Source organism: Cherax quadricarinatus, chromosome 19 (assembly GCF_038502225.1).
Source record: "Cherax quadricarinatus isolate ZL_2023a chromosome 19, ASM3850222v1, whole genome shotgun sequence".
NCBI classification, from domain to species: domain Eukaryota; kingdom Metazoa; phylum Arthropoda; class Malacostraca; order Decapoda; family Parastacidae; genus Cherax; species Cherax quadricarinatus.
In genome coordinates this window covers 19744097-19767883 of record NC_091310.1, presented here as the reverse complement: position 1 = coordinate 19767883, position 23787 = coordinate 19744097, and the positions used below count along the sequence as shown (strand labels likewise).

General features: G+C 40.6%; 1 protein-coding gene across 4 annotated transcripts in view; it reads right to left on the bottom strand.

Annotated features, from left to right (window-relative positions):
- The window catches only part of Slmap (Sarcolemma associated protein), a 575111-nt gene that overhangs the window by 535414 nt on the left and 15910 nt on the right, over positions 1-23787 (bottom strand). For 3 of the 4 annotated variants that reach the window (XM_070086557.1, XM_070086559.1, XM_070086558.1), the window contains exon 1: positions 21840-22113. In XM_070086557.1, coding sequence (XP_069942658.1) covers positions 21840-21962 — 123 coding nt within the window. In that variant the 5' untranslated portion in view covers positions 21963-22113. Of the gene's footprint in view, positions 1-21839; positions 22385-23787 lie in introns of those variants that run through there. The other variant, XR_008406974.2, reaches the window with a different exon arrangement.

Here is a 23787-nt window from a genome sequence, read left to right as displayed (position 1 = left end):
AATCCCCATCAGTTTGATGAAAATCAAAGTGGAATATGGCCATCTTGTACACTTGGGAACAATGCCACTGAACTAGAATGTTTCAAGTTATTCTCCGACGAATCCCTGATGGAAATTATTGTCTGGGAAAGCAACAGATACTTCAATTACACCATGGCAAACACAATACTTTCACCAAAATCACGCCTACACCAGCGGAAGGAGACAACTGTGGCTGAGATGTATCTTCTCTTTGCCACAATAATGCTTATGCCACATGTGTATAAGCACAGTGTCAAATCTTACTAGTCAACAGACCACCTCATTTCAACCCCAGGTTTCAGTGATATAATACGAGTGAATCGATTTGTGCTACTATTGCGTATGCTACACTTCTCAGACAAAACCAGGCCTGACAGAAACGTCAGGTTATATAAGGAAGCTTGTTACTGATGAGTCTTTGATTCTATTCAAAGGTAGACTGTCGTTCAAGCAGTATACACCAAGCAAGAGAAAACGCTTTGTTATAAAATTGTTTGTGCTTTGTGACTGCTACAGTGGTCTTGTATTGAATATTACTGTGTACACTGGAAGTAATACATTGCAAAATACCAGGAAGTTATTGGGCATCTCTGGTGATGTGGTTAGAACAATGATGGAACCACATCTTGGTAAGGGGCATATATTATACAGTGGACCCCCGCTTAACGATCACCTCCCAATGCGACCAATTATGTAAGTGTATTTATGTAAGTGCGTTTGTACGTGTATGTTTGGGGGTCTGAAATGGACTAATCTACTTCACAATATTCCTTATGGGAACAAATTCGGTCAGTACTGGCACCTGAACATACTTCTGGAATGAAAAAATATCGTTAACTGGGGGTCCACTGTATACTGATAACTGGTACACAACCCCCTTACTCAGTGATTTTTTGCGAGTGAACATGATAGATGTTAGTTACCATTTGGTCCTAGGCACATGTCGATTAGACACTAGGCCTGTTGTATGTGCATGCGTGTGTGTGTATGTCTTTCCGTGTGTGTGTGTGTGTGTGTGTGTGTGTGTGTGTGTGTGTGTGTGTGTGTGTGTGTGTGTGATGTGTGTGGCACAGTGAGTGCAAATCGTAAGCATATGCCCAGGTTTGACGCACTCATAGGGGTGAGGTGCAGGCATTTGCTGCCAATGACATCATGGCATTTCGGTGGAATGACAAACAAGATGTCACACTGCTGTCATCAGTTCACCCTAACGAAATGACAAACACTGGCAGGCAGAATAGAGAGACCAATGAACCCATTCTAAAACCTGCAGCTGTGATGGACTACACCCTCAATATGCATTCAATGGACAAATGTGACATGCAGACTGGGTGTGCTGATTGTGTTTGCAAGAATTATAAGTGGTATGTAAAACTATTTTTCCATATTCTGGACATTTCCATGCTCATTGCTTATAATATGTATAAGATGAGGACCAGAAACAAACCATCATATAGTGAATTTTGTTTATCTGTCATCAGACAAATAATATTCAAGTACCATGGAACAACACCTGCAACAGAAAACCACCCACTGAATTATCAACAACTACCTTCTCATCTGAGGCCTGGTGATCACTTCCTAATGAAACTACCTGCTGCTGCTTTCAAGAAAAAGGTTTAGAAAAGGTGTTATGTGCACATACAAAAAAAGCCCACAACAACGCAGACACACTCGTTTTATGTGTGAGGAGTGTAGAACACCACTGTGCACGACACCATGTTTCTAAGACTTCCACAGGCTGCAGAACTTCTAGAAACATGTCCTGTGACTGTATATGTGCATATAAAATATAGAAAAATAGTAATAAGCAACATTTTATATTGTTTTGTAAATAATATAATGACAACAGTGTTTGTGCAGTTATTGTGTAGTACAGAAAGAGTAAATATTTACAAAACAGTGCTCATATTTGTCTCACAGGCCATAAAAGTTACTTGAAAAGAAAAAATATTAAAAAAAAATAGAAAAAAGTAGAAAAACAAAATAAATGATTACCGGGTGATCGACAGTCAGCGATGTTGCCGTATGCGGTATAATCTCTGCCAACTTCACACCTCCATATCTCGGTAAGTATTGATGGCAAAAAAAATTTTTAGCCTATAAAATTTAGAAAAAAAAAAAAAAACTATCTTTTCAAAAGAAAAAATAATTTTTTTTTCAAATATTTTTTGACCCTGAGAACAAATCTGGGAGAGGGCCTGTTGGCCCTGAAAGGGTTAACCTCTCCACCATCACCCCTCCCCATTCCCCACCACCCTTACCTTTACCTTTGATGAGTTCCGATCCCGGCCTGGGTCCAGGCTAGTCTGGTGTGTGTGTCTGGTCAACCAGTCTGTTGCTGCTGGTGGACTGCTGACCCACATATCCATCACAGCCTGGTTGATCTGGCACCTGGTGAAGATACTTGTCCAGTTTCCTCTTGAAGAAGTCTACATTTGTACCAACAATGCTTCCAATATCTTCTGGTATGACATTGAATAGTCTGGGTTTATTTTGCACTTCCTCCCATATCTTTCATTCCAGTATGTTGTTATGGCAGTGTATAGATTCGGAACAAGGTCCCTCAAGTACTTTCCAGGTATATATTACCATGTATCTCTCCCTCCTCCACTGCACAAGTACATATTAAGACTAAGGCATTCCCAGTACAGTGGACCCTCGGTTATCGGCCGTTCCTGTTATCGGCCAACTCTGTGATTGGCCAGTTTTTCGGCTCCCAGTGATCGGTCATTATTTCGGTGATCGGCCATTTCGGACACATCCGTCTGCCAGCTGGGGCCGCTTGTGAGTCAGTTTGGCTGTGTCTTTCGGTGCGTGAGGAAGCTTCTGTTCGTACATCCAAACATTTCACTTGTTTTCCATTGTTTTTTGTGGGTTTTTTGCAGTGCAACTGCAAAGTAACCATGGCTCCAAACAAAGTTCCTAGTAAAGTTCCTGTGGTACAGAAAGTGAGAAACACCATGGAATTTAAGTGTGAAGTGTAGCAGGCATGCAGAGTGTGTAGCAGGCATGCAGGGAGTGTAACAAGCATGCAGGGAGTGTAGCAGGCATGCAGGGAGTGTAACAGGCATGCAGGGAGTGTAGCAGGCATGCAGGGAATGTAACAGGCATGCAGGGAGTGTAACAGGCATGCAGGGAGTGTAGCAGGCATGCAGGGAGGGTATCAGGCATGCAGGGAGTGTAACAGCCATGCAGGGAGTGTAACAGGCATGCAGGAGTGTAGCAGGCATGCTGGAAGTGTAACAGGCATGTAGGGAGTGTAGCAGGCATGCTGGAAGTGTAGCAGGCATGAAGGAAGTGTAGCAGGCATTCCAGAAGCCAGCGTTGCTTAAAAAAATTATTTTTTGGTGAATATTTTTGTCTGAAACGGATTAATTGTAATTACGTTAATTCTTACGGGAAATAATTCGGTTTGCGGCCATTTCAGTTTTAGGCTGAGCTTCTGGAACGGATTACGGCCGATAACCGAGGGTCCACTGTAATTTAAATGCTTTATTTTCTCTATGCAGACAGTAAATGATCTCTATCTGTTCCAGCTCTGATATTTTTCTTGCCCTGTGTGGGGCTGTCAAGACTGAGCAATATTCTAAATGGGAGAACACAAGTAATTTGAAAAGTGCTACCATTTGCATTATTTCCCATGTTTTGAAAGTTCACATCCACCCCGTCATCTTCCTGGTTGTCATTACCTTGGTCTTACTGTGTTCTTTGAAAGAAAGATCAGCTGACATAATTATTCCCAAGTCTTTCAAATGTACCTTTTGTTCCATTTAACAATCTTTTTTGAGTTTTGTTCACTATCACTAACTACAAGCACGAGGCCCGTTCAGACTCACTCTAATAACTTCCTTCACAACACAATTCATCACCCTCACCTCAGCAATGTTCATTGTCACCCCACCATAACTTTTGACACCCACACATCTTGCCCATAGCTCTTTAAAACAGTCCTTAGTTAATACAGATATATGCAATGAACCTGTAATGATATATGCATGGCTGCATGCTGTTAAAAGTAGGGCTGCAATAGCTAATTATTCAGTGATTATACATTGATGTAACTTCAATGTTTACAATGGAACAAAGTAATGTTTATCTTAGAAATAAAAGTGTTTCAAGACCAAAAAGCTAAGTGATACAATAAAAATTACTTACTTGGTAGGAGGAAACGAGTTTTCAATACCCCTACCCTCTGACGCAGTGATGTAATTGTTAAACTTTACCTGTCTCCCTCCCCCTCTCTGTCTGTGTCTTTGTCTGTCTTTCTCTCTCTCGCGTGCGAGTGCGTGCATATCTCCTGACAATGCACGAGAGTGCGAAAGATCTTATCTCCATGTGGCTCGATTGCCCGTTTGCGATTGTATTACACATACACACACTATATATATATATATATATATATATATATATATATATATATATATATATATATATATATATATATATATATATATAATATATATATATATATAATATATATATATATATAATATATATATATATAATATATATATATATATAATATATATATATATATATATATATATATATATATATATATATATATATATATATATATATATATATATATATTGGATGTCCTGGCCCTAAGCGAAACAAAGCTGAAGGGGGTAGGGGAGTTTCGGTGGGGGGAAATAAATGGGATTAAATCTGGAGTATCTGAGAGAGTTAGAGCAAAGGAAGGGGTAGCAGTAATGTTGAAGGATCAGTTATGGAAAGAGAAAAGAGAATATGAATGTGTAAATTCAAGAATTATGTGGATTAAAGTAAAGGTTGGATGTGAAAAGTGGGTCATAATAAGCGTGTATGCACCTGGAGAAGAGAGGAATGTAGAGGAGAGAGAGAGATTTTGGGAGATGTTAAGTGAATGTATAGGAGCCTTTGAACCAAGTGAGAGAGTAATTGTGGTAGGGGACCTGAATGCTAAAGTAGGAGAAACTTTTAGAGAGGGTGTGGTAGGTAAGTTTGGGGTGCCAGGTGTAAATGATAAGGGGAGCCCTTTGATTGAACTTTGTATAGTAAGGGGTTTAGTTATAGGTAATACATATTTTAAGAAAAAGAGGATAAATAAATATACAAGATATGATGTAGGGCGAAATGACAGTAGTTTGTTGGATTATGTATTGGTAGATAAAAGACTGTTGAGTAGACTTCAGGATGTACATGTTTATAGAGGGGCCACAGATATATCAGATCACTTTTTAGTTTTAGCTACACTGAGAGTAAAAGGTAGATGGGATACAAGGAGAATAGAAGCATCAGGGAAGAGAGAGGTGAAGGTTTATAAACTAAAAGAGGAGGCAGTTAGGGTAAGATATAAACAGCTGTTGGAGGATAGATGGGCTAATGAGAGCATAGGCAATGGGGTCGAAGAGGTATGGGGTAGGTTTAAATATGTAGTGTTGGAGTGTTCAGCAGAAGTTTGTGGTTACAGGAAGGTGGGTGCAGGAGGGAAGAGGAGTGATTGGTGGAATGATGATGTAAAGAGAGTAGTAAGGGAGAAAAAGTTAGCATATGAGAAGTTTTTACAAAGTAGAAGTGATGCAAGGAGGGAAGAGTATATGGAGAAAAAGAGAGAGGTTAAGAGAGTGGTGAAGCAATGTAAAAAGAGAGCAAATGAGAGATTGGGTGAGATGTTATCAACAAATTTTGTTGAAAATAAGAAAAAGTTTTGGAGTGAGATTAACAAGTTAAGGAAGCCTAGAGAACAAATGGATTTGTCAGTTAAAAATAGGAGAGGAGAGTTATTAAATGGAGAGTTAGAGGTATTGGGAAGATGGAGGGAATATTTTGAGGAATTGCTAAATGTTGATGAAGATAGGGAAGCTGTGATTTCGTGTATAGGGCAAGGAGGAATAACATCTTGTAGGAGTGAGGAAGAGCCAGTTGTGAGTGTGGGGGAAGTTCGTGAGGCAGTAGGTAAAATGAAAGGGGGTAAGGCAGCTGGGATTGATGGGATAAAGATAGAAATGTTAAAAGCAGTTGGGGATGTAGTTTTGGAGTGGTTGGTGCAATTATTTAATAAATGTATGGAAGAGGGTAAGGTACCTAGGGATTGGCAGAGAGCATGCATAGTTCCTTTGTATAAAGGCAAAGGGGACAAAAGAGAGTGCAAAAATTATAGGGGGATAAGTTTGTTGAGTGTACCTGGTAAAGTGTATGGTAGAGTTATTACTGAAAGAATTAAGAGTAAGACGGAGAATAGGATAGCAGATGAACAAGGAGGCTTTAGGAAAGGTAGGGGGTGTGTGGACCAGATGTTTACAGTGAAACACATAAGTGAACAGTATTTAGATAAGGCTAAAGAGGTCTTTGTGGCATTTATGGATTTGGAAAAGGCGTATGACAGGGTGGATAGGGGGCAATGTGGCAGATGTTGCAGGTTTATGGTGTAGGAGGTAGGTTACTGAAAGCAGTGAAGAGTTTTTACGAGGATAGTGTGTAGACAGCCTGTACTGTCTGCACAGACAGCCCATGCTGTCTGCCAGCTTAGTTCATATTTCGCGCTATGCTGGTGCTGCCATCTATAGGCCTTGCCACTTCAGTATGCCCAGACTTGCCTCGCTCTCACTCACACAGCGGCCTGGCATCAACACACAAGTACTCCCAGCTCTCTCGTGGGCATGGCCCTGCCCGGGCCATGGGCACAAACACACAAGCCTGTGTAACCCAACACTACTTAACAATAAAGAAAGAAGCCTCCGAAGAAGTATATCATTAACACCGCTCTACAACCTACAAAACAGTCCCTTATAAATGGTGACAGCGGTGCTCGTAGCAGTTGTGTTTGCCTGGAGAGAGGAAGAGGTATGAAGTCATCTTCACTTCATCACCCTACACAAGAAGCATCCGTCTCTCAACGAGTTATCCTGATGTCGTGTCTGCACTTTTGAGCATCCAGACACAGGTACTAGCAGGATCCAGCCGAAATTTGTCGAAAGTCTTCGAGAATTGTGAGTGGCGTCACAGTGACCCCACACTACAGTGTCCCACGCTGTTTCTCAAGTCACGTGTTCAGCGTCACTTGTATGTTGCTGTTGTTGTTCAGCTCAGCACAGCTGTTTCAGCAAGCCAGAGGTGAGTTTTGTGGTGATTTCTGCGTCCAGTGTGAGCTTCTCCACATGTTTGTGGGTGGAGGAGGAGGAGGAATGGCCAGATGCCCGCCCTGCCATACACTCACGCACGCTCCTCGCCACCAGCCTACCATACACCACTCACCACTGCCCACTCCCTCTGCTGTGTTTTCTGCTGTTTTTCGTATGAATTCATTGCCAGTGCTGTGTATCCGAGTGCCCGAGACCACTCGAAGCTACGTGGATTACGACGTAACGTGGGTGTGGCCGATGTCACGTAGACCTACAAAGCCACGTGAGTTACCAGATGTCCCAGGCCTCATGCTGTGGTCTGCTGCCCGCATCACATCGACGCCACCCACTATGCTGCCCGACTTCATGACGTCACGATGTCTGTTGACGTCACCTCACGATGTCTGCCTGACGTCACCTAGAGATGTCTGCTGACGTCACCCACGATGCTGCCCGACTTCATGACGTCACGATGTCTGCTGACGTCACCTCACGATGTCTGCCTGACGTCACCTCGAGATGTCTGCTGACGTCACAGTGCTGCTGACGTCACCTTGCGACATCACGCCTGACATCACATGATGTCACATCGAGTGTTCTAGTAATTATTTCAGTATTGTCGAGAAGATATATGTCGTGTGTTAATTAATTCCTCTCAGTCAGTGTTCTCACATTTTAGTATGTCTTAGTCAGTTTTATGCGTAGAAAAGCATCATTTGCTAGTTAAGCCATGTTGTACCGTATGTACAGCGGTGTGTTTGTAAGTTTTCCGTGTGTCCAGTGAGGTCTGTGGTCAGACCCCTGAGTAGCACCACTGTGTTAATTAAGTCACCCGCCTGACCAGTGTTTGACAGCTGATTTCTCAGCCCTGAGCGTATGAGCCCCCTTGTACAGAAAGCTTTTATGCTCGTCGCTCGTGTTGTTCTGCAGAATCGTACCTGCTACGATTCCCATCGAGATTTGTTTCACTTCACCTCCAGACCGTCAGAGTGCAGTTATATTTAGAGAAACAAGTCTGGGGACGCTTAGACTAACCTCTGCTATAACTCCAACTGTCGAGAGATGATACTCGTCAAGCCGCAGCCAGGCCTGTTGGCAGGCGCTGTGTCAGCCTCGTGTCACAAGCTTCAGTGAGCAGCCTGCACAAAGAAGATGTCACTTTGACTGCTAGCTCTCTCACTGCAGTCTGGTGTATGATGTTACGACTCCCAGATGTTTCACCCAGTCGTCTCTGCCACGACTCGCTCCACGCTCGCCGGCAGTGACAGCCCAGCGACAGTACCAGTCGAGAAGTGTCCTCCTGAGTCGCTTGCCAGAAGTCCTGCCCAGTTGCCGAGTTTTGTCGACGCCTCACTCGAGGGCACCAGCATGTCGTGCCCCAGGTTGAGTGAAAACCTGCAGCGACTCCTACGATGTCTGCTTCACCATTCCAGAGGAGACCGTACCCTGTTACGTCACAGCTCAGCCGCAGCGATGTCTCCCGTGTTGCAGTATCTGTCCAGACGCAGGAAGGCGTGCAGTGATACACTTCGATGCTCACTGCCTTTGACCACGATGTTTAGCACACCCCACATGTTTTTTTCTTCCCTCCCTGTAGGAAGTTTTTTTTTCCATGTCCATATGTATATATATGTTTTTATTTTGTGTTCTGTGCCCTGTTCCTACGAGAGAGAGACCGAGTTTCTTTTACTACCAGTATTGTCGTGTCGGGACGACGCGCGGTAGGTGGCCGAGCGTATGTAGACAGCCTGTACTGTCTGCACAGACAGCCCATGCTGTCTGCCAGCTTAGTTCATATTTCGCGCTATGCTGGTGCTGCCATCTATAGGCCTTGCCACTTCAGTATGCCCAGACTTGCCTCGCTCTCACTCACACAGCGGCCTGGCATCAAGACACAAGGCCTACTCCTAGCTCTCGTGGGATGGCCCTGCCTGGGCCATGGGCACAACACACAAGCCTGTGTACCCATCACGACCTTTTCAATAAACAAAGAAGCCTCCGAAGACGTATCATTTACTCCCCGCTACCAGAACACCAAATAATCCTTTTTATAAGTGAGGCTCAGGTTAGAGTATGTAGAAAAGAGGGAAATTGTTTCCCAGTAAGGGTGGGCCTTAGACAAGGATGTGTGATGTCACCGTGGTTGTTTAATATATTTATAGATGGGGTTGTAAGAGAAGTAAATGCGAGGGTCTTGGCAAGAGGCGTGGAGTTAAAAGATAAAGAATCACACAAAGTGGGAGTTGTCACAGTTGCTCTTTGCTGATGACACTGTGCTCTTTGGAGATTCTGAAGAGAAGTTGCAGAGATTGGTGGATGAATTTGGTAGGGTATGCAAAAGAAGAGAATTAAAAGTGAATACCAGAAAGAGTAAGGTTATGAGGATAACAAAAAGATTAGGTGATGAAAGATTGGATATCAGATTGGAGGGAGAGGGTATGGAGGAGGTGAATGTATTCAGATATTTGGGAGTGGACGTGTCAGCGGATGGGTCATTGAAAGATGAGGTGAATCATAGAATTGATGAGGGGAAAAGGGTGAGTGGTGCACTTAGGAGTCTGTGGAGACAAAGAACTTTGTCCTTGGAGGCAAAGAGGGGAATGTATGAGAGTATAGTTTTACCAACGCTCTTATATGGGTGTGAAGCATGGGTGATGAATGTTGCAGCGAGGAGAAGGCTGGAGGCAGTGGAGATGTCATGTCTGAGGGCAATGTGTGGTGTGAATATAATGCAGAGAATTCGTAGTTTGGAAGTTAGGAGGAGGTGCGGGATTACCAAAACTGTTGTCCAGAGGGCTGAGGAAGGGTTGTTGAGGTGGTTCGGACATGTAGAGAGAATGGAGCAAAACAGAATGACTTCAAGAGTGTATCAGTCTGTAGTGGAAGGAAGGCGGGGTAGGGGTCGGCCTAGGAAAGGTTGGAGGGAGGGGTAAAGGAGGTTTTGTGTGTGAGGGGCTTGGACTTCCAGCAGGCATGCGTGAGCGTGTTTGATAGGAGTGAATGAAGACAAATGGTTTTTAATACTTGACGTGATATAGGTGAGTACAAATAGGAAGCGCGTCTGTCAGGCGCTCAGTAGACGGAGGATCAAGCCTTCACCACGTCTTGCGCTGAATGACCCACATGGGTTAAGTGCTTAAAATGAATTAACCATTATAAAAAATACTTGACGTGCTGTTGGAGTGTGAGCAAAGTAACATTTATGAAGGGGTTCAGGGAAACCGGCAGGCCGGACTTGAGTCCTGGAGATGGGAAGTACAGTGCCTGCACTCTGAAGGATCAGTGTTAATGTTGCAGTTTAAAAACTAGTGTAAAGCACCCTTCTGGCAAGACAGTGATGGAGTGAATGATGGTGAAAGTTTTTCTTATATATAGCATAGCCTGGACTTTATGTGCCATTAAGTGGCATAAAAATACTGCAGGGACTTAACCTGATAAAAAAAAAAGGTCTTTTAATCAAGTTAGCTAACAGCAATACATGTAAAAAAAAAAAGATAATTTTATGAAGGAGTTGTGAAGTTTTATTTTTATACAGGGAGTCTGAAAATTTGAATATTACTAAATCCCTTACATGAATGTTCCTTGAGTGTTTATATATCCCTACAACATACAGATGATAAAGCCACTCTTCTACTGTGAGGGTACAACATTGCCCTTTTATCAATCGCTACTGAAAAATTTATTGTATCTATAAAATAAGCAATAAACATCACTAACTTGTCTATGAGTGACTCATTGTGATGCTAATTAAATACAGTGGACCCTCGGTTATCAGCTGTAATCCGTTCCAGAAGGCCAGCCTAAAACCGAAACGGCTCATAACTGAAATAATTATTCCTATAACAATTAACATAAATACAATTAATCCGTTCCAGACACCCAAAAATATTCACAAAAAATACATTTTTTAGAGATTAATTATAGTTTTACATACACAAAACGATGAGAACTAAAGAAAATAAATACATGAAGAATTAAATCAGTATTACATACCTTTATTGAAGATTGTTATTGGCTTATGGAAGGTAGGGACGAGAGAGGAAGGAGAGTTTAGTGTTTGGAAGGGGAATCCCCCCCCTCCATAAGGACTTCGGGTATCAAAGCCCCATCTGGGGTTACTTCCCTTCTTTGTCTTTTAATGCCACTAGGACCAGCTTGAGTCACTGGACCCCTGTCACACAAAATATCTGTCCAGAGAGCTCTGTTTCTGGCATCTCTAAGATTTCCCTGAAATGGGACAAGGTTCTGTCACTGAACCTGTTGCAGATGTAGCTTGTTTCAGCTTGGTCAGGGTGATATTTCTCAGCAAAAGCTTGCACCCTAGTCCACATTGCACAAATCTCCAAAATCTCTGAAGAAGGCACCTCCTTCGCTCCCTCTTCCTCCTCCTCTGAAGCAAGTTCCTGAGCTGTGGTCTGTTGCTATTCCAGATGAAGCTCTTGCAGCTCTTCAGTGGTTAGCTCTTCCCTGTGGTCCTCCACCAACTCTTACTCATCCTCACCACAAACCTCTAACCCCATGGACTTGCCCAGAGATACGATGGATTCCACAACAGGCGTAGGGTCCTCAGGGCCACCCCCAAACCCTTCAGAATCCCACTCTTGGACACATTTTGGCTACAATTTTCTCCAAGCAGAGTTCAAAGTCCTGGAAGTCACTCCCTCCTAAATCTTACCTATAAGGCTTATGCAATGGAGGATATTGAAGTGATTCCTCCAGAACTCTCTTAGGGTCAAATCTGTGTCCAAGGTTTTTTTTAATTAAAATGCCGACTTTGTGGTCTATTTTCGTATAGTATTTATGGTTATATTCTCGTTTTCTTGGTCTCGTTTGATAGAATGGAAAAAATATTATAGAAAAAGCGATGATTTTGATGGATTTTACTATAAAAAGAACCTGGAAATGGAGCTCAAAGTAGGGGAAATGTTTGATTTTTGCCGATATTCAAAAGTAAACAAGTGACACCATTGTCCAATAAATGTCCAACTAGCCATTTTAATATGCAGTCATGAATTGGTTCATGTTATTTATACAATCATTACAGTATTGGAGTAGTCTGCATAATAGTAAATCTTCTATTTTTTGTTTGAATAAAAATTCAAAATAGAAAGCAAGAGTAATATCAGAGGGGCCTGGAGACATGACTGATGAACAAGGAAAATGTTATTTTAGAGCCAGGAATGGCTGCATTGTTCATTCTGGACCTTATTTTGAAATTGTCATATTTTTTAATTTTCATGAAATTGGCCAAATTGCAAATTTCTGACCACGTTATTGGGTAATTGAAATTGGTAAATGGGCAGTTTCTTGTACTCAATCGATAGAAAAAACGGAGTTCTAAAGAAATAGCTATGAGTTTGGTAGACTGGAACAATGGAATTAGCCGAAAATAAGGCTCAAAGTGGGCGAAATCGCCGATTTGTAAATATCGTCAAGGTCGCTAACTTCGCGAGAGCGTAATTCCGTCAGTTTTCCATCAAATTTCGTTTGTTTGGTGTCATTACAATCGGGAAGAGATTCTCTATCATTTCATAAGAAAAAATAATTTTTTTTTTTTAAATTTTGCGACACCAGGAGACACCTCAGGATTGGGGGTTGCGACAGTCAAAGGGTTAAATTCCATTGTGTTTTTCACTTTCTTTACCACAAGATCTTTACTAAGAACTTTCTTTGGGGCCATGCTTACTTATTTTGCAATTGCACTTAATAACAAAGAAAAACAGTGATTTATAGTGAAATATTTGGATGAACGAGCAGAAGCTTCCTCACTCAGCCAGCGACACAGCTATACTGACTCAGGAACACGCGAGCATCGCCGGCCAATAAGCGTCCAATAAGCGAAAACACAGCTGATAACTGGAAGCCGAAAAACCGGCCAATAAGCAAGTTAGCAGATAAGTGGAATGGCCGATAACCAAGGGTTCACTGTACTGTACAGTGGACCCTCGGGTAACGGCGGCATCGGCTAATGCCAAAATCGGATAGTGGCACGTTTTTGCATCAAAATACAGTGGACCCCCGCATACCGTCGACATCACATAACGTTCAATCCGCATACTGCTCGCTTTTATCGCAAAAATTTTGCCTCGCATACCGCTCAAAAACCCGCTCACCGCTCTTCGTCCGAGACGCGTCCAATGTGCGCCCTTAGCCAGCCTCACATGTGCCGCCGGTGGCATTGTTTACCAGCCAGCCTCCGCGGTAACATCCAAGCATACAATTGGAACATTTCGTATTATTACAGTGTTTTTGGTGATTTTATCTGCAAAATAAGTGACCATGGGCCCCAAGAAAGCTTCTAGTGCCAACCCTACAGCAATAAGGGTGAGAATTACTATAGAGATGAAGAAAGAGATCATTGATAAGTATGAAAGTGGAGTGCGTGTCGCCGACCTGGCCAGGTTGTACAAGAAACCCAAATCAACCATCGCTACTATTGTGGGCAACAGAAAGGCAATCAAGGAAGCTGTTCTTGCCAAAGGTTTAACTGTGTTTTCGAAACAGAGATCGCAAGTGATGGAAGATGTTGAGAGACTCTTATTGGTGTGGATAAATGAAAAACAGCTAGCAGGAGATAGCGTCTCTCAAGCGATCATAAGCGAAAAGGCTAGGAAGTTGCATTAGGATTTAATTAAAAAAATGCCTGCAACTAGTGATGATGTGAGTGAATTTAAGGCCAGCAAAGGTTGGTTTGAGAGATTTAAGAAGCGTAGTGGCATACATAGTGTGATAAGGCATGGTGAGGCTGCCCGTTCGGACCACACAGCAGCTGAAAAATATGTGCAGGAATTCAAGGAGTACATAGACAGTGAAGGACTGAAACCTGAACAAGTGTTTAACTGTGATGAAACAGGCCTGTTTTGGAAGAAAATGCCAAGCAGGACCTACATTACTCAGGAGGAAAAGGCACTCCCAGGACATAAGCCTATGAAAGACAGGCTTACTTTGTTGATGTGTTCCAATGCTACTGGTGATTGCAAAGTGAAGCCTTTATTAGTGTATCACTCTGAAACTCCCAGACCGTTCAGGCAAAAGAATGTCCTCAAGGAGAATTTGTGTGTGCTGTGGAGGGCAAACAGTAAGGCATGGGTCACTAGGGACTTTTTCTATGACTGGTTACACCATGCATTTGCCCCCAATGTGAAAGATTACCTAACTGAAAAGAAATTAGAACTTAAGTGCCTCCTGGTGTTAGACAATGCCCCTGGTCATCCTACAGACGTGGCAGAGCGACTTTATGGGGACATGAGCTTCATTAAGGTGAAGTTTTTGCCTCCTAATACCACTCCTCTCCTGCAGCCCATGGACCAGCAGGTTATTGCAAACTTCAAAAAACTGTACACAAAAGCTCTGTTTGAAAGGTGGTTTGTAGTGACCTCAGAAACTCAACTGACTCTAAGAGAGTTTTGGAGAGAGCACTTTAATATCCTCAATTGTGTAAACCTTATAGGTAAGGCTTGGGAGGGAGTGACTAAGAAGACCTTGAACTCTGCTTGGAAGAAACTGTGGCCAGAATGTGTAGACAAAAGGGATTTTGAAGGGTTTGAGGCTAACCCTGAGAGGATTATGCCAGTTAAGGAATCCATTGTGGCATTGGGAAAGTCCTTGGGGTTGGAGGTTAGTGGGGATGATGTGGAAGAGTTGGTGGAGGAGGACAATGAAGAACTAACCACTGATGAGCTGATAGATCAACTTCAACAGCAAGAGGCCAGACCTGAGGAAACTGGTTCGAAGGAGGGGAGAGAGAAATTGAAGAAATTGCCTACTACAAAGATTAAGGAAATCTGTGCAAAGTGGCTTGAAGTGCAAACCTTCATGGATGAAAATCACCCTCACACAGCTATTGCAAGCTGTGCTGGTGATTATTACACTGACAATGTTGTGAAACACTTTAGGGAAGTCATAAAGGAACGAGAGGTACAGGCCACTATGGACAGATATGTTGTGCGAAAGAAGTCCAGTGACTCTGAAGCTGGTCCTAGTGGCATTAAAAGAAGAAGGGAAGTAACCCCAGAAAAGGACTCGACACCTCAAGTCTTAATGGAAGGGGATTCCCCTTCTAAACACTAACACTCTCTCTCTCCTCCTCCCATCCCATCAATCATCACCAGATCTTCAATAAAAGTAAGTGTCATGTAATTGTGCATGCCTTTTTCAGTTTGTGTGTATTAAAATTAACATTTCATGTGGTAAAATTTTTTTTTTTTTTCATACTTTTGGGTGTCTTGCACGGATTAATTAGATTTCCATTATTTCTTATGGGGAAAATTCATTCGCATACCGATCATTTCGCATAACAATGAGCCCTCTTGCACGGATTAAAGTCGCTATGCGGGGGTCCACTGTATTGGCTAGGTTAACGCACAAGAACTCGGTTAAGGACATTCGTCCTGAACGTGTCCGCACGGCCTGAGCCCATGTAAAGCTAGTGTGTCATTGTTTACAAGCCAGGGAGGATGATTCCACGCGTATATGCAATATATTTTGTATTATTCCATTGTTTTTAGTGCTTCCACCACCCTAAACCTCTGCCAGCATCTCCTCCATCAAACTAACTAATTAAACCAGCATCTCCTCCAAAGTAAGAGTAAATATAAAAGTGTAAGTATAAAAGTAAATATAAGTGTAAACATAAAAGGACCCCAATGGAAATACATAAGACACTCTTGACTTTTTTTTGGGTTATCCTAGGTACTTTACACATATGCTGCTATGTATGATAATCTATGTACGTAACTGTATTTGTGTATACCTGAATAAACTTACTTATTTATAAATTAAAATGTAAATATTTATTTATAAATTACATACATTGTTTAACCCTTTGACTGTCACAAGCCCCTTTCTGAAACTGTCATTGTATGTCGAAAAATTTATAAAAAAAAAAAAAAAAAAAAAAAAATTCTTATGAAATGATAGAGAATCTTTTCCCGATGATGACATCAAAAGTACAAAATTTGGTCAAAAACTCATGGAATTACGCTCCCGTGAAGTTAGCGGTCTCGGCAACATACATACCTACCATCCGACTTACGACCGAGTTCGGTTCCGAGAAACCGGTCATAAGTCGAAATGGTCGTAAGTCGAACTTTACTACTGAATATCAACAAAATATTTTTGTAATGACTTAATTTTATTGTTTCATTTTGGTAATTCATGTTTTACTTTACTTTTTATGTTGTTAGTACTGTATTTTATACTGTAAGGTTTAGGATTAACACTGTGTACAACACAAATAGTTGTTTATTTCCCAGAAATTTGGCATAAAAAACACGGTCGTAAGACGAGTGGTTGTAAGTCGAGCAGGTCGTAAGTCGGATGGTAGGTGTACGCATCGGCGATTTCGCTGACTTTGAGCCCTGTTTTTGGCCAATTCCTTTGTTCCAGTTGACCAAACTCATAGCAACTGAGTACAAGAAACCGCCCATTTACCGATTTGAACTACCCAATAAAGTGGTCAGAAATTGGCAATTTGGCCAATTTCACGCAAATTAAAAAAGATGCCAATTTCAAAATAGGGCCCAGAATAAACAATGTAGACATTCTTGGCACTAAAATAACATATCACGTCTCTAGGCCCCTCTTATATTACTATTGCTTTCTATTTTGATTTTTTATTCATGCAAAAAATACAAAATTTACTGTTATGCAGACTACTGCATTATTGTAAAAATGGTATAAATAATATCAGTGCACTAGTGAAAGAATATTAGACTCCCCAAATGACGTGTATTGGACGTGGTGTGATTTGCTTACTCTTGAACATAGGTAAAAATCAAACGTTTCTGCTACTTTGAGCTCAATTTCAAGGTTGTTTTCATCGTGAAACTAATCAAAATCATCTCTATTTCTGTAATATGTTTTCCATTTTATCACTTGAGACCATGAAAACGAGAATACAACGATAAATACTATACGAAAATACACCTCAAAGTTAGCGTTTTAACCTAAAAGAACAGTCAGTTTTTTTTTCTCATTATGCACTGCGTGCTGCAGGATTTTTTTTATGTGGTGCACACTGACCACACAGACCCATTCTCTCACATGAGGGCCTATCAGCTTTCTCCTGCTTGATTTGTAGCCACTAGAATTATTGAGTATACATACGTCTGAAACACTGGCTCCTAAGACACATATATACGACCAAAATAGTCAAAGGGTTAAGTGTGAATAGTGGTGGTAGAGTGTTGGTGGATTCTGTTGCTGCCTCCACCACCACTATGTATGGCTTCTCTCAGTGGCCCTTATAAACCCAACAACACTTAAACCACTTACTTCTCTCATACATTATGACATATTTTATTAATTCTAGAATATATATCATATTTCTATGTTATTAATATTGTTTATTATGCCATATTAGATGAAATGTGATAGATAAATAAGCCGCAGAGATGTTGTTAGCGTCATATTACAGCATAATAAACTCGTCTCCCTCTCCCCTCCTGTCTTCCATACACCAACAAGTCAATAAAGTTAAGTGTTAAATGTTCATTTATCCATTTTATTAGTGCTTTATATTTATTTGTCATTGTTTTCTGTATGTATATCATATTTAGTCTTTAAAATAATTTTTTTTTGTTAATACTCTTGGCTGTCTGAAACAGATTAATTGGATTTCCATTATTACTTATGGGGAAAATTAATTTGGCTAAAGGCAAAATCAATTAAAGGCAACCTCTCTGGAATGGAGAGGGTCCACTGTATTTCTTAAAGCTATTGCTCTTTAGCAACCACAAAGACGAGTACACTACCCCCCCTCTCTCCCCCTTCTTCCCTCCCTCTACCCTCTCCCCCCTCCCTCAACCTCTCTCCCCCTCTCTCTCTCTCTCTCCCTCCCTCCCTCTACCCTATCCCTCCCTCTCCCTCCCTCCCTCTACCCTCTCTCCCCCCCTCCCTCTACCCTCTCTCCCTTGCTCCCTCTACCCTCTCTCCCTCCCTCTACCCTCTCTCCCTCTACCCTCCCTCCCTCTCCCTCTACCCTCCTTCCCTCTATCCTCTACCCTCCTTCCCTCTATCCTCTACCCTCTCTCTACCCTCTCTCCTCCTCTCTCTCTTTTTACATAGGGTTTTACAAGGTTAGATTAAGGATAGTGCTTAACTTTATTTACAAGGTAAGAGCTGTTACCTACATCAACTCATTTAAAAGCCTTTTTATTGTTATGAGACATACAAGTAGGGAACAGGATGGAGTTGGAGCCATCTGTGGGCCAGTAATTTCATTTGATCAACTGTATGTCATTGATATCATTATGCTGTACGAAAATGTTCCAGACTCGAGTCAACTTGGGAATAAATGATCTCAGATGAAGTGATGTTCTGGAGAAGGGTACTGTCAGAGTGAAGTTGCTGCCTGACACCCGTCTTGTGCAGAAGCTCACTTCTCGTTGTCGTTGGAGCGGAGCCAAGTGTGGTACTTTGACAATACTGGTCTCTCTCTCTACCCATCCCTCTACCTGGAGGTTGTTTTGAGGGTCAACACCCCCTCAGCCCAGTCCCTGACCAAGCCCCTGGTGGACTGGGTCCTAATCAACCAGGCTACTATTGATGGCAGCACATAATCCAATAAACAAAGCTCTACCCAGCTGATCGGGTACTGACTTCAGTCATCTGCCCAGTTCCCTCTGGAAGGCAGCCAGGGGTTTATTGGTACTTCCCCTCTCCCTTCAACTGTTCCTGTACCCCTTTCCCTCCTACCTTGTACCCAAGATTTATACACCCACTTCTTCAACCTATCCCTGTCCACATGCCCAAATCACATTAACAACCATTCCTCAGGCTTCTGAATTATTCCCTTGGTCACCCCATATTGCCTTTTAATTTTGTACATTCCAAATTCTCTGTATGATATTCACACCACACACAGGGTTTTCAATATCTTAATGGACATTCAGAAAATCCCATACAGTAATTTTTATGTTTTTAAGTAAATGTTTATACAAAAGAGTTTCTAAACAAAACTGGAATACTGATAGCTGCATCTGTTAAGTAATGATTCTGGGGATCATTGCTTCTGTGGCTTAGTTTCAAATCAGGCCTCCTAAATTGAAAATAAACAGTACAGGAATACTATTAAATACACAGGAAGGTAAAGACAAGTATTAAGTATACTGAATGTAAGTAGATGTTTGTAAGAATTACTTGTGCATCTCATCTTACAGTCTAAAACCATTAGTGATAACAGGCAAAATTTTTGTTTTACATGTTTGATAGCACTAGTACCTACCTGGATGGTTTATGTAACATACTGGGCACATAGTGCCCAGTATGTTACATCTTTTTTTTTTTTTTTTTTTAAACATCAGCCATTTCCCCACCAAGGATGGGTGACCCAAAGAATGTAAACATTGTAAACTGTATGTGAATTGAAACAATTATATTACAATTCATCCAACTTTCGAAGTTGCATTATAACTGTCACCCTATTTTTTACTTCCCAATGTATACCACAGAAAGAAGTTTAAGAGTGTAATACTACTGTAAATTATACAGTAGTCCCTAGAGTTATGATAGTAATCCATTCCAAGACACATTATACCTCAAAAACTATTGTAACTCAAACCCAAAATACATGGTTTTATAGTAATTCGTTCCCAGACCCTGGAAGTGTAACATTTTTTGTACCTTGGACATGCTCGCTCACAGATATAACCTGCTTCTCATCTGCCTCCCTCTTATCCACAGTAACAACAGTCTTTCCATCTCTATAATTTCTCTGCCTTTTTTTTTTTCACTGGCTTAGATTTGTCTAACACCCAAGTGCGTACTTACTGCTAGGCGAACAGGGGCAGCTGGTGTAGGAAAACATGCCTAATGTTTCACCTATGCCAGGATCAATCCCTGAACCCCACTGTGTGAGCTGGGGACACTATCAACCAAGCCATTAACCCTTTCAGGGCCGACAGGCCCACTCAGAGACTTGTTCTCAAGGTCGCCCAAATTACAATAAAAAAAAAATTATTTTTTCTTATGAAAAGATAGAGAATCTTTTCCCGATCATAGTGACACCTAAAGTATGAAATTTGATGGAAAGCTTACGGAGTTATGCTCTCGCGAAGTTAGCGGTCTCGACGATGTTTACGCATCGGCGATTTTGCCCACTTTGAGCCCTATTTTCGGTGAATTCCAGTGCACTTGTCGACAAAAATCATAACTATTTTGCTAGAACTCCATTTTTTCTATCGAATGAGTACAAGAAACCACCCATTTACCGATTTCAACTATCCAATAGTGGTCAGAATTTAGTAATTTTGCCAATTTCACACAAATTTCAAAAGATGCCAATTTCTGAATAGGCTCCAGAATAAACAAGAAAGACATTCCTGGCACTAAAATAACATTTCCTCTGTTCATTAGTCATGTCCCCATGCCCCTCTTACATTCTTTTGCTTTCCACTTTGAATTTTTATTCTCACCAAAAAAATAGAAGATTTACTGTTATGCAGACTACTGCATTGGTGCAGAAATGGTATAAATAATATCAGCGCACTTGTGAAAGAATATTAGACTCACCAGTTGACGTGTATTGGACGCATAGCATGGTTTGTTTACTTTTGAACTTTGGTAAAAATCAAACATTTCTGCTAGTTTGAGCTCAATTTCAAGGTACTTTTCTTTGTAAAGCCAGTCAAAATCATCTCTATTTCTGTAATATGCCTTCCATTCTATAAAATGAGACCAGGAAAACTAGAATACAACAATAAATACCATACGAAAATACAGTGCAAAGTCGCTGTTTTAATCCAAAAACACGGTCCAAGTTTTTTTTTTCTCATTACGCACTGTGTGCTGCAGGATTTTTTTTATGCTGCGCACACTGACCACATAGACCCATTCTTTCATCTGTAGGCCTACCAGCTTTCTTTCACTAGATTTGAGGGCACTAGAATTTGGGCATACTAGTACGTCAAAAACCCTGGTGCGTAAGCCGTACTAGTACGGCCGAAACCCTGAAAGGGTTAACAACTGCACCATCGTACACATATCATATCTCAAATTTTTCATCATAACTTGAAACTAAATTCCTCTATGAGGGTAAATCTTAATCCAAAATTATTGTAACACAAACCCATTGTAACTCAAGGGACCACTGTATTTTGATGCTCAAAATATTATCCAATTCTACAATTATTACTAACTGGGTAATTACAGTGTTGAGTAGGATCAGATAGCTATGACTAATATCCACTTATAGCTTTACTAAATAGGTAATTGCCAGCATAGTTGGTCTGAGTCCAGGATAATAATTTTTTTTTTACACTATATAACCTGGGAAATATATGAATTCCATGTGCAATAGTCTATTATGTTTGTTTCAGGTTTCTTGTCTGGTCCTGGGAATTGGTTATACATAGTGAGTGCAACATCCAAAGGCATATTTAATTTGCGTGAGGACTGGTATTTTGCAACACCTCATTCACATAGGGGAGGAGTAGAGTTGATAAATTAATAAATTAGATTAGTATATATCATAGCATTTTACTCAACATTTCTGTACGATAAACAAGTTCATAATAGTAGACAAGCTATAATCACGTCTGAACAAAGTACGTACATATCTTATGCATATCAACAAAACATATCTCACTGGAATTACATAAACAAATTTTCATAAAAAACTCACCTAAAATTCAGTGCTTGTAAGGAATGCTATTAATAGCACCGAAAAGAGAGAGATTTCAAATAGAGATACAGCATTTAAGTACTTACAGGGAATGGGTGGGAATTGGGCCGACACTGCAGTATTGCTCGTGCCATCATTTTGGATTCAGTGACAGGGGGGCCACCCACAGTGGGGGGGACCAGTGTGCGAACACCAACAATGTTCACCATCAACCCTAAGCCGCAGGCCGAACAATGACTTGTCCCTGGGGCCTAGTCAGTTTGCACTAGGCCTCCTTTCCTTTACAGCACTGGTACGTCAGCTGACGTATGTATGAGCACTTAGTCATATTAGCAAGATTTTGTTCCTTTTGTCACGTAACTGGGTTTCAAAATGTTAAAATCTGCACTATAAAAAGCATTCAAGTTACTTCATTGCAAGTATCACTTAATTTTCTTGTAAAACTAGTTCCAATAAGAGGCTTTACAACTAATTTGTCACTAATAGTAATCAATCACTACACTAACAAAAAATTTAAAATTTTCAGCTAGAAAAATTTATGAGCTTATGACAGCACCAGGCTCTGTACATTACACCACAGTAGTTACGAAAACATACGACAGCACCAGGCTCTGCACATCACACAGAGCATCTGAAAAGAAAAATGGCAAATAAATTTATAAGAACTACCTATACTTATCTAATTGATAAGATGCATTAGTCAGTTACTGTGATTAATCATTCAATCTGAGAAGATAAGAACAGATAAAATATATAAAACGTACGAGAAAGAGAAAACTCCATCTAATCGAAAATCGTCTAAAATGAACTGAAGAATACATGTGAAGAATGAGTTACATTCGTTATACCCCCAAAAAGCTAACCAAAATTTTTAAAGCTTGTTAATTCATCAAAACACAAAAATAAATAAAAAATAAGTTTTCTGTTCATTGCATTATAGTAGTCAATGCTTGTTATACCAATGTGTGGATAGAGTTGATGTGACCCTGTACAAACATATGACAGGCAGTTCAACAACTAGCACCTGCCTCCACCACAACCATTATCACCTGCAAGAAGCAGTAAAAAATACATGTATCATATATTATCAACCATAAGACAAGATTATTTATTAAATAAATATGCCCAGCATAATACTCCCATCTTAACCCTTTCAGGGTCCAGAGGCCAAATTTCAAAGTGCACACCGGTGTCCAAGAATTTTCCAAAAATAATTTTGTTATTTCTTCTTATGAAATGGTAGAGAATCTTTTTCTGAAGGTAATAAAACAAAAAGTACGAAATTTGATGGAAAATTTACGAAATTATGCTCTCGCGAATTTTGATGTGTCAGCGATATTTACGAATCGACGATTTTGCCAACTTTGACTCCCATTTTAGGCCAATTATATTATTCCAGTCGACCAAATTCTTAGCTATTTCACTAGTATTACTTCTATTCTATCGATTGAGCACAAGAAATCACCAAGTCAACTGTTTCAACTACAAAATAAAGTGATCGGAAATTGGTAATTTGGCCAATTTAACACAAAGTTCAAAATATTCCAATTTCAAAATAGGGTCCAGAATAAACAATGTAGGTATTCCTGGCACTAAACTAACATTTCCTCTGTTCATTGGTTACATTTTGAGGCTTTACAAATGAATTCCATTTTGATTTTTTATTAACAATGAATTTTTATTCAAACCACAAAATAGAAGATTTACTGTTATGCAATATTGTAATAATTGCATAAATATCATCACCACATTTGTGAATGTATATTAGACCCACCAGCTGGCATGTATTAGATGTGTGAGGTCGTTTGTTTACTCTTGAACATCGGCAAAAATTTAACATTTCCGCTACTTTGAGCTTAGTTTCATGCCATTTCAAAATCAGCTCTATTTCTGTAATATGTCTTCCATTCTATCAAATGAAACCAAGAAATCGCAAATACAACTATAAAAAACATGCAAAAAAAACACTGCAAAGTCGGTTTTAATCGAAAATCACAATCTCAGTTTTTTTTCTCTCATTATACAGTGTGTGCT